The following is a 12,945-nucleotide window of genomic DNA, read 5'->3' as shown; positions in this document are numbered from 1 at the left end:
TGTAAAAAAAAAATTATTCTTCATTTAAATAATGTAAATATAAAGGGTGACATGTTATAAGTTATATATTTTATCATGCCATTTTGTGGTTATTTTACTTTTTTTTCTTATTTTTTTTTTTTTTTAATTTTATGTTGTTTCATAATAAAAAAGAAAAAAAAAGAAATTCTTTATTATTAATATAAAGTATTATAAATAAAGTTCAATTTTTAAAAAATATAAAAGTTAGGCACATATGTATAATTGATGATATAAGCATAATATATTACATTTAAGATATAAAAAGAAAAATGTTTAACAATTAAATGTGCATTTAAGTAATTTTAAAATCATATTAGCATAAAAGAAAATGAAAGAAATAAAATTTTAAATATATTTAATATTGTATATATGGGCATAAAGAAAAAAAAAAAAAAAAAAAATATACAAAGACAGTTATGTTAAAAGATTGTTTTCCTTTTTCTTATATTTATAGTTCTTTGTGGTTATTTGTATTATTTTTCTTCCTTAAGTGATCATATATAAAATGGTTATATCCCTTATATAAAATTAAAAAAAAAAAAAAAAAATCCACATAGATATATAAAATATATATATATATATATATACGATTCTATCATGTTCATTAATTTTTTTTCTCTCTTATGTAATTCTTAAGAAGAATATTCAGATATCCCCATAGATTTTTTTCTTTTACTTTTACTGGAATGTTCTTTTTTATATAGCATATTACACTTGCTTTTTTTTTTTGATGAATAATTATTTTTGTTTGAATTGGATGTTATATGAGATTCACTTAAATTACCAGGTATACTTGAGGTACTTGTATTTGTTAGTGTACTCTCCATCGACGTACCACTATATTTACTATGGTTACCTTTTGTTTTGCTCTTTTTGTTTTTATGATTCTCCTTATTGTACCTATTTGATTTAATCCTATTAAACGATACGTCCTTTTTTATATCACTGTGCATTGTATTATTTGAAGAAATACTGGAATCATTTGTTAAAGAAGAGACCGAAGATGATGTACATTTATTTTTCTTCATATTTGTTCTCTTTTTTTTGAAATTTTCATATTTACGTTGAAAATAATTTTTATTTTGCTTTGTACTACTATTACTTTTTTTTTTATTTTCCATCCAAGAAGAAAAGTTGGAAAATAATTTCATTGGAAGAGATGCACATGATATAAAAAATTTAATGATAAATGGTAACAGGGGTATTAAGGATGGTGCAAGAAAAATTAATATAGCTATCGTTACAAATCTTCCAAGGTAATCTTTAATTAATTTAGTATAATATGAAACACATGTATTCAAATTAAGTATATAACATAATAAATTAAAATAACAGTCACATTTATCAGTTGTAGACGTAGATGCTCCTGCTACATCAGGATCATATTTATTTATTTCAGCTTCACTTTCTACAGGTTGTGCTACTATTCCTGATTCTACTACATTTATAGTTTCTTTAGATGTTAAATTAAATGAAAGTTTTGAACATTCTCTACCATCAGCATCTTTTAGTATTGCTGTACAATTACTTGTTATTTTTTTATTTATTAAAAATTTAATAATAAAATAAAAGGCATAATTTTTATTTGCATCAATATGTGCATTTATTTTACTAATGGGGCTAATGTGTGTTGCTACTTGTTGAGTACTTTTATCAACACATAAAACATGACAAGAAAAGTTAGCTCCTATAGTTTTATTATTATTCCACGTATGTACAACAAGAATACATTCTTTAGAATTTGTTTGATTTGATGAACAATCTTTTGGTATAGTAATATGTGTAATAGTTCCATATGACACAGGTCTGATTTCATGTACTTCTAATGCATTAGTTTCGAATTTAATTTCAACAGTATGATTTCCATTATATTTGTAATCAATAAAATGACTATGTGCAGCAGCATTTTCATTATAAAATATTTTATTATCTATATCATTAATATCATAAGATTTATTATTACTACTATCTACCTTATCTTTTAAATAATTAGGCAATTTTGCAGATGTATACACTTTTGTCTGTGGTTCAGACCCATATATATTTTTAATTTTATATTTCGAAGGTTTTCTATTCCCAACAGATGTTTTATGTATGTAATAATATTTAAACAAATTTTCAGATAAACAATATCCAGCTGAAGAACCACAAAAATTCCCATCAGAATTTCTCCATTTATTTAACGATACACCTAATTTATTACATGTTTTACCACTTAAATCAAAAAGATATTTTGGTAACATCATTGCTTTTAGTAAACATGGATGTATAATGTTACATTCATGTTTATAATCACATCCTTTTAAAGCTGGATTATCTTCTTTCAAACCACAATTTCTCATAACATCAGTTTCTATTACATCCGCATCATCTAAAGGTGAAGATGGAATAACAACATAATCATTTGATAAATTAATTAAAGTTCTTTTTCCATGTCTTTCTCCTCTTAAAAATAACCAAAGATCGAAATAATCGTCTCTTATTTCAGACATCGAATCATTTATTTCATATTTCTTTTCTTTTGTAACTAAATCATGTTTATTCAGTGACATACCTGATACATCATCATATGTATATTCTTGTATTGTTATATCGATATATGTATTAAATATTGGAGGATAGTCAATTTCATAAACAGAAAAATAAAACAAATCCATTATAGCACAATGACGACTATATACTATAGCACTATCTGTAAATAACATATTAAAATAAGTGCATTTTAATTTTGCTCTTTTTATTGAATTGTCATTTTTAAAAAGATGATATGAAGGGCATATACAAGATTCTCCTCTTGTATATTCATGATAATGAGGTGCAAAATCCCCTACAGTATTATTGGCATCTTCGACTTTAATAGCAGTACAATTATAAGTAAAATCCTTTATTTGTTTCTCTGTATATTTTTCATATTTATGATTATTAAATATATCTACTACTTCTCTATACTTTAAAGGAATATCTTTCATATATTTCAGATAGTAAGATATTGTTACATAGTCTCTTCGAATAGTAACAAAATAGCCTTTCCCCTCAGACCTTAAAACCTTTAACCTTAACACCTATTAAAAGTAGAATGGATAACACTACATATAAGTGATATAGAAACATAAATATATATACATATATATATATATATATATATATTATTCAATCATATCCTTATTTGCGTGAAACGTTTTCTACATTAACCTATATAACAATACTAACCGAATTATTAGAAACATCTAAATCTCCATAAACGACAGTACGACATGTGGAATCATCTGTAGAAGATGTACATACCTTTTTTTTGGAATAAGAATATACAAATTGAATGAATGGGTATTTTGTTCTTATATAATCATTTAATTTACAGTTACTAAAAAGAAAAGAAATAAGGAAAAGAAAAAAAAAGATTCTCAATATAGAATTAACTTTTAAGTGTTTTGTCTTTTTCCTTTTGTTCATTTTTATTATTATAATTATATTATAAAAAAGAAGGAAATAATATTATATAATATTTTTCATTGCGTATATATATTTTAATATGGTCTTTACAAATGTTAATTCATTAGATGGCTTTAATTTATAATATAACAGATACATATTTTATGAACTTTAAAATATTAAATCGAAAAAAAAAAAAAAAATTATAATATTAAAATAGATATGTAGAATACAACATATATATATGTATATATATATATATATATATATATATATATATATATATATATATATGAGTAATTTATTTATCTTTTTGTTTTATTAAAATTTTTTTTTTTTTTCTCTCTGTCTAAAAGTAATGAGAAAAATTTTTAATTATTCTCCTTAACTTTTTATTCATACCTTATTTGAAATATATTTATATATATATAATTAAATTGTTATAGTATAAAATAAATGTGCAGATGAGTTTTTTCATTATAAATAAATAAAAGATATATATTTAAGATATTCTTTTAATGTTATATATTCATCATTGTATATATATTTATACATTATATTTTAGTTAAGATGTTTTATGTTTTTTTTATTCTAGTTATATATACATAATCTGAGAAGTTGTAGAAGGTGATAATATAAAGGGATAATATATATATATATATATATATATTAAAAACTTTTATTAAGTTCAGTATAATATGAAAAATTTGATATATATAGAATATATTTTTTAAATATATTTATTAAAATTATAAAGTATATAGTTCAAATATATTCGTTTTCTTTTATTATTTTAATAAATTAATGAAAAAAAAAAAAAAAAAATAATTTATGTATTTATATATGATAAAATATAAAAAGTAACAATAAATAAAGGACAGCATATAAACATATATATATATATATATATTATACGTAACCCTTTCACTATGAATTTTGTTTATTTTATATACAAATTATTTATGTATTACTATTAAACATTGCTTTATATTTCGCATTTAAAAAAAAAAAAAAATGAATGAATGAATGAATAGAAATGATTTATTTATATTTTATAATATCTATGGATTTCTAAAATCTAGTGCATCTCCATTATTAACATAATTTTCAAGTGGTATATAGTTAAAGAATATGTAGTTGATTTTATTTTCTAAAGTAATGAATGCATCGATTGGTATGAATTTCCCTTTATAAGAAAAGAATTGTTGGTTGGCTTTAATATTTAATAACATTTCCATTATACTTTGTAAGAAAGAAACATTGAATACATTAATCGTTGTAGTAAGTACAATATTAGGCATAGATGGATTATCATTATAAATAATTATTGTATATTCTTTATAATTTTCATTAAATTGAGGAGCATTTGAATTTGATTCCATAAAAAAGCGATTTAGGTTTTCTGAAATTCTTTTATATTCATAATGCACATATTTATCAATTGCACTTCTAGAATATTTGGTTATATGCTTATTTTGTTCGATTTTAATATTATTTCCTTGCATGTCTTTTTTGGATTTTGAATAGACTACAAATGCGTAAGGTGTAATCCAAGTATCATTTACCATTTTCTCTGTTAACATATCATCCATATAAATAAAAATGGTTTGGTAGATATCTTTTTCATCTAATATAATATTGTTATAAGGTGTGGATCTTAAAATAATATCTTTTTTAGGATAAAAGAGATTAGATGTAGATATTCCTGCTAATTCCTTTGCATATTTATTTTTATTTATAAATTGTTCATTAGACAACATCATATGATTTCTTACAAATGTATTTATACGTTCTGTATTTTCTAAGAATTCAGTTAAATTTTTATAATTTCTTTTTTTATCAGTTTCAAAGAGAGAACATAAATCTTCTACAAATGTTATCAATGATATTTTTTCTAATAAAAATACAAGATATTCTAAGTTTACTTTTACAGTATAAGTAACATTATCAGTAAAATATATAGTTACTGTATTTGTGTCATAACTTATATCAAAGGTGAGGGTTTTGTTATATTGTATACTATTTAGGTAGTTATTCATATAATTTATATTCTGGCAAAATAAATCTGTTTTCCATACATGAAGATTTTTAAAAAAGAAAATCAAATATTTTGCATTAATAGATCTTTGTCTTGTATTATATTCAGTGTTTGGGTGTTGATTACCATTTGTTTGTTCATTCATATTTTCTATACTGTCACCTGTAACTTTTGATTTATTATTGTTCTCACTCATATCCTCTTCCTTATTATCATTATTATTATTATTTATGTTGTTATTATTATTGTTATTATTATCATTGTTATTATTATCATTGTTATTATTATCATTGTTATTATTATCATTGTTATTATTATTATTGTTATTATTATCATTGTTATTATTATCATTGTTATTATTATCATTTTGTTCAGTGTTAGAATTTTCTCCTTCCTTATTACTATCCTTATTATTTTCAATTGTATTTGATGTAGTTCCATTATTAATAGTTATAGTTTCTATTAATAAGACATCTTCCGTATTTTTATTTTCTTCAATATCTTTATATAAAATATCTGATGTAATCTTAATTTGATCCTTCAATTTTTGTTCATTTTCCTTTTCTTCATCATTTGGTTCATACACATTGGTATGATATTTTTTTAAATTATAAAATGCTTCATGATCTTGTGGTTTATTTAAAGGAAACGATTCAGTTTGTTTAGGTAATTCATTATCAAATGAGAATTCTTCACTATTTCCCTTAATTTTATTATTATATATTGATTTCAAGCTTGGTAAATTAAAATAACTTAATTTATTGTATGTTTTTTTCCTAATATAGCGTTTTCTTTCATTATAGTTATTATTATCACTATTATTATAATAGTAATTATTATCTTTATATCTGTTGTAATTATCCCTATTTGTGCTATTTTTATCTTTGTTTCTATTATAATAATCTCTATTCTTGTTATTATTATCTGTATATCTGCTATTATTATCTTTATGTTTATTATAATTATACTTACGTTTCTTGTTATCCATATTGTTGTCATTATTATTGAATGTATTATCTCCATTCTCATTAGATATGTTATAAAATTTTTTTGCTGAATGTTCTAAATCATGATCATCCTTTCCTAAATCACTATAAGTTGGGAAAAATTGATCTCCTACTCTATAAGAATTAATATAGAAAATTTTTGATTTTATTTCATCAATAATTATAGTTTTTAAATCATTCACTTCATTTAATTTAACTGGAGAAGCATTATAATAAGTATGAATAGTATTTATATCAGGATATTTAAGGTGTTCATAAAAATTATCTTCTAAACTTGGCATATCTGTGGTTAGGAAATATCTAGAATTATGATAATAAGCTGTATCGTGTACATTATTCAAATTATATATATTTTTTGGATCATCAATAGGTAGTTCTCCATTCATTTTAATATAATTAAATTTATCTTGGAAAACTATTAATTGATTTAAAAGATACGATGCTGAAAAATTATTAATATAATCAAATTCATTCATTTTATGGAGATATCCTTTTAAGTGCATTTTATATTGTTCAGAATATGTATAATTAACGTCTACATAGAATTTACAAGGGCAATTTAATGCTATGGTATTAGCATTTATATTTAATAGATTAAGTATATTTTCAAATTCTTTTAAATTATATAAATATTTTTTATCCGTCTTTATCATCATTCCATCCTTACTAAAATGGAAAACCATTTTATCATAAAATATCATATCATAGTGTGACAATTCTAGCACATCGGTAATATTCATACAATAAGATGCACATACATTTTCTGTAAATTTTTGAATAAATATAACAGTTTGGAAAATATCAAATATTTTCATATCTTCCATTACATGTAACAAATCAAACATATTGCTATCTATAGATTTTTCTCTGAAATCAAAAAAATTAAAAAATCCATTAATGCCACTTTGTCCAACATTTACATAAATAGTATTTGCAATTTTTTTTTTTGTCTTTTCATCAATTACGTCTACTTTTGTTTGTATTTTTTTATTTCTAATTTCTTTTTTTTTATGTATTGGTTTATCTTTATTACTTTGTTGTAATAATGCTTTATTATTGGATTTGTTAATTTTATTTTCAACCTCTGATGACATTGGAAGATTAAATTTATTTTCAGCCATATATTTTTTGAAAAAATTTAAAATGATTGTCATTATAAGTGGTGCTGACATTTTATTAGTCATAATATTTTCATTAATATTAAAATCTTTTAAAATATGATGTATTTTCCCCAAAACTTTACTCATATTATCATTCTGGTTATCTTCATTATTGTTGATATTGTTTTCATTTTTTAAATCTTCATCATTTTCTTTATAATTATTAGTTAATCTGAACATATAATATGGATTGTAATAAGTATATGGAAAGATTAAAGATTCTTTGTTAGTTGAAATAGGTGACGAACTGGACAATTTTACAGAATAGCTATTTTCATTGTTTAATTCTGGATTTACAGAATTTGATTCAGAAATATTTTCATTTGTTTCACTGTTATTTTTATTTTTAATTTCAAAAAGTGTTTTATTTAGTTTATCTATTTGTTCAAATATAGCATTGAATATATTTTTATAATATGTTTCATAATTCATATATTTAGGATTAATTGCATTATTATTTTCATGATTTTCTTTTTTTTCAGTTTCTTCTTTTTGATTTCCTTTTGTAGCTGATACATACACATTATCCTCTTCAGTGTGTGTATTTATATTATCCATATTTGGATTAACTATTTCCTCGTCGTATATATAATGTTCTTTAGTATGATAATTTTTATGTTCGTAATAGTGGGGTGTATTTGGCAAAGGGTTTGTTTGATAAGGGTTAATATAATTCACATAATTTGTATATAATTTGATAATAAAATCTCCAGTGGAATTATTATTTAAATGAATATTTTTGAAATTAATTAGATCATTTAAATTATCAGATATATATTCTAAAGTTTTATTTGTATTTGTGTTTTGTTCATGTACTTTTTTTTTATCTATAATATCATGATCAAATTGTTGAATTATTAAATTACTATGAACTATTAAATTAATTAAAGAAAGACCTTTTTCATAATTTTTCTTAAAATATTCTTTCATTTCATCTTTATTTAAACTATCTACATCTACATAAAATTCTTTAAAAACACCTGATATATGTAAGATTGTTTTTTCTTCATCACTAAAATTTACATGAATATTATAATAACTAAAAAATTCATCAATAAATTTGTCAAATTTTTTCGAATCCTTTGGATATAATTCAGAATTCTGGATATGTTCCAATGCATACTTTAATTCTTCACTATTGTTATAATCCTTATTATCTACTAATGAATTTTTTAATAAAGCTAATAAAATAGCTTTCCTATTTTTCTCATTACAGTTTTTATTATTAACATTTTCACCAGATACAAGAGATAACCAAAACAAAATAGTAAACAAACAAAAATAAAATATTCGATTCATTCTAAGATTTAATCGTATATTAAATTGTATATTATTTTATATAAATATTAGGACTGTAATAAATTCATGTACCTAAAATATAAATTATGCACTAAAAAAAAGGGACAATGAACCATAAAAAAAAAATATATATATATATATATTATATATATGCGCCTAAAAAAAGACATCAAAATTATAGGTATATAATATTTTAATTATTATGAAAAAGTAAATAAAAACGGTTTTAAAATTAATAGCTAACAAATACAAATAAGAAATCATAAGAATAATAAAAAAAAAAAAATTAGGAAAATTCTATCAAACACATATTTTTAATAACAATTTTCTATTAAAACAAAAAGAAAAAAAAAAAAAAATTAAAATATATAACATAATAAAATATAATAAGATATCTATATGTATATATGTGTGTATATATTTAATTCTATGAATTAAATACAATATAGTTGAACAAAAAACATATATATATATATATATATATATATATATATGTATATGCAAATAAATAAACATATGATTAATATATAATATTTACAACATAATTTTTTTTTTTTTTTTTTTTTTTTTTTTTAATATTTCTTAATGTTGACAAAATTATGGAGATAACTATACAACATCTATGAATTATATATAATATTATAGTTTATTATGTAGTTTCTTTTTTATAATTATGAATTTTATATAATATTTAAAATTTTATATTTAGAATAAAATTTATTATATATATAATTATAAAAAAATAATTAATGTTTATATATTACAAATTTAATTATTCATAAAAAAAGATTCAAAAAATAAAATTAATATGTGTCCATTTCTATAAATGTATTATTCATAAAATATACCTGAGATTCTAAATATATATTATAGACAAAAAAAAAAAAAAAAAAAAAAAAAATGAAATAAAATAAAATAAAATATTACTCATGATTTATTTATATTTTCCCCTTTGTTTTCACTTTTTTAGGAACTTATTATTTTTTTATATGTGTATCTAATTCTTTCTTTTTTATTGTTGGAAAAAATAAAATTTTAAAAAATTGTGTACAATTTTTTTTTTGTTCTTCATCTATTTTAATGATGTGTAGAAGTGTGAAGTTAGGAAGTTTTTGTTTTTATTTTTTTCAACACTGTTTATTTTAATATGTAAATAAGAAAGAAAAAAATTCAATAAATCGATCCGAGAAATAAATTAATTTTTTTCTTCATATGGTGTTTTTCACAGATGTACACAAATAAAAAAGAAAAAAAAAAAAAAAGGAAAAACATGACAGAATTATTCTATTTTAATTTTTCTTGTCTTTTAAAATAATAATTTTTAGTATAATAAAGGTAATGTCTTTATATTTTATTTTTATGTTGAAAAGTACTTGAATCCCATGTAACTCAAATTGTATATTACTTTTATTTTTTATTTTACAAGGAATTTATTTAACTTCTAAAATAATTATAATTAATGTTCGACATGAATAAAAAAAAATAATAAAAAAAAATAGTTAATAATAATTTAAAGATGTGTCTGCTACATAATATTATTTTTTATTTTTTTTCTATTTATAAATTTCTTACAAATATTAAAAAAAATGTAATTAATTAATATAAAAATTTTGTTATATAAAAAAATAAATAAATATATGAATGTATATATATATATATATTTTGTATTAATGTTTGAACAAATAATGTGTGAAACTTTATATAATAAATAGGTCAAAAAAAAGAAGAAAGAAAATGTTATATATATAACATTAATTATAAATGTATAAATTTATACACAATATGGATTAAATATTTACATATTTGACAAAAAGAACAAGGGAAAATATGAAACTCTATTTATTTCATATGTTGTCATAATGTATAATAAAAAAAAAAAGAAAAATGTATTAAAGTAATTTTTAAAATTACCTATTATATTTTTATATATTTTATATTAAAATTAATATTCTTTATTCATCCTTTTCAACAGAATTTTTTTTTTTTTTTTAAATAAGTCATATGTAAAAAAAATATAAAGGTGTGTATAATATGTTGGTATATAAACGCATTTGTTAAAATGCCTATATTTATTTTTCAATATTTAAAAAAAAAAAAAATAAATGAAATAAAATAAAATGAAATAAAATAAGACGGTTTACTTTTAACGCTATTTTTATTCTATATATTAATAAATATACTCATAAACATGTATATTCATTTTATTGAAAAAATGACTTCTTCCATGTTATAACGTTCACAATTAATTTTTGACTTTTAGTTTAATAATATATAAATATTATATATATTTAATATATAGTATGTGTATGCAATAAATTGCTCGTTTTTTCTTATCATTACCATAACTATTTCATAAATTACATATAAAAACTTAATAAGAATTTCCATTTTTTTTTATAAGGTATATGATTATAATATGTTCCTCCAATATAATATACAATTTATATTATTTATACTTTTAAATAAATAAATAAATATATATATATATATATATATATAGTATGACAAGAATTTGTCTTGTAACTGGTGGAACAGGTTTGTTAGGAAGTAGTTTACGTGAAGTAATAAAAAATGAAAATAAGAATATTATAGAAAAGGAAAATGAAATAATTGTTAACTCAAATGAAAATAAAAACATTATTACTAAATATATATTCTTAAGTTCGGAAATGTGTGATTTGAAAGATTATGATAAAAGTAAACTTGTTTTTGAAAAATATAATTTTACTGACATAATACATTTCGCTGCACATGTAGGAGGATTATATGCAAACAAAAATAACAACTTAGATTTTCTCATTAACAATTTAGAAATTAGTATGAATGTAATTAAACTCTGCCACAAATATTCAGTAAAAAGAAAAAAAAAAATAAAAATAAAAATAAAAATAAAAAAATAAAATAAAAATAATAAAATAAAAATAAAGATTGAAAATGTAAACATAAATATTTATGTATATATTTTTATTTATTTTAACAATATAGATTAGTAGAGGTATTTTTACTTTATCTACTTGTATTTTCCCTGTAAATTGTTCTCTACCATTAACTGAAGAAAAAATTCATGATGGTAAATGTCACCAAAGTAACGAAGGATATAGTGTGTCAAAAAGAGTACTAGAAGTTTTGGTTAGATTTTACAGAGAAAAATATAATTATGAATGGATATGTATAATACCTACAAACATATACGGGAAATATGATAATTTTAATTTAGAAAATGCGCACGTTATACCATCAATAATACATAAAATGTATCTAGCTAAAGGTATATAATATATATATATATATATATATATATATATATATATATGTATATTTATTTATTTATATATTACTTTTTTTCTTAGTGAACAATACGAATGTATATCTTTTGGGGGACGGAAGTGCGGTGAGACAATTTATTTACAACATAGATGTTAATAAAATATTATATTATATACTTAATCACTATTATTCAAAAAATTTAACAATTATAAAAGATAATATTTATAATATTATATTTTCCACTAACCTTCCTTCAAATGGTATAATTAAAAAAAAAAATATATATGTATATATATATATTATTTTTTTTTTATATAAATAAATATGGCTATATAATATATATTTGTATGATCGAATTTATATATGCTTCTCTACTATTCTTATATTTAGAATTAAGCATAAAGGAGCTGGCTCACAAAATTAAATATTATTTAAAATTTAATAATAAAATATTGGTAAATAGAATTCTATATATAATGAACCATATACAAATATATAAATAAATAAATATATATATATATATTTATTTGTTATTTTTTTAGTTTGATACAACAAAAGACAATGGAATTCATAAGAAGGTTTTAAAATAACATTATATAAGAAATATTTTAATATATGAAATTTTTTTTCAAAAAAATATACGTATATATTTTTTATAAAAAAGTGTAATACTATATTTCTACATTTTTCAGACTTCTAGTAATGACACATTAATGAAGTTGTT

General features: G+C 19.9%; 3 protein-coding genes across 3 annotated transcripts in view; 1 reads left to right on the top strand and 2 right to left on the bottom strand.

The window, feature by feature from the left end:
• Positions 1–653: 653 nt before the first annotated feature.
• PRSY57_1013600 (male gamete fusion factor HAP2, putative) lies at positions 654–3,471 on the bottom strand (the record flags this gene model as incomplete). The annotated part of the gene is made up of 2 exons (XM_012907725.2): positions 654–3,083; positions 3,232–3,471. 2 exons carry the CDS (start codon positions 3,469–3,471, stop codon positions 654–656), a joined length of 2,670 nt encoding a protein of 889 aa, XP_012763179.2.
• Positions 3,472–4,511: 1,040 nt separating this feature from the next.
• On the bottom strand, positions 4,512–8,954 carry PRSY57_1013500 (hypothetical protein; the record flags this gene model as incomplete). Its single annotated transcript, XM_012907724.2, has 1 exon — positions 4,512–8,954. The coding sequence occupies one exon, from the start codon at positions 8,952–8,954 to the stop codon at positions 4,512–4,514; it is 4,443 nt and encodes a 1,480-aa protein (XP_012763178.2).
• A 2,501-nt stretch (positions 8,955–11,455) lies between these two features.
• The window catches only part of PRSY57_1013400 (GDP-L-fucose synthase, putative), a gene marked incomplete at both ends in the record, with an annotated part of 1,730 nt that continues 240 nt past the window's right edge, over positions 11,456–12,945 (top strand). The window contains 6 exons of the mRNA XM_012907723.2: positions 11,456–11,806; positions 11,940–12,222; positions 12,305–12,481; positions 12,612–12,676; positions 12,764–12,799; positions 12,914–12,945. The exon at positions 12,914–12,945 is cut by the window's right edge and continues 35 nt beyond it. Coding sequence (XP_012763177.2) covers positions 11,456–11,806; positions 11,940–12,222; positions 12,305–12,481; positions 12,612–12,676; positions 12,764–12,799; positions 12,914–12,945 — 944 coding nt within the window. The remainder of the gene's footprint in view (positions 11,807–11,939; positions 12,223–12,304; positions 12,482–12,611; positions 12,677–12,763; positions 12,800–12,913) is intronic.

The sequence above is a fragment of the Plasmodium reichenowi genome, chromosome 10 (assembly GCF_001601855.1).
Source record: "Plasmodium reichenowi strain SY57 chromosome 10, whole genome shotgun sequence".
NCBI lineage: Eukaryota > Apicomplexa > Aconoidasida > Haemosporida > Plasmodiidae > Plasmodium > Plasmodium reichenowi.
This window is presented reverse-complemented; position numbering and strand designations above follow the sequence as displayed.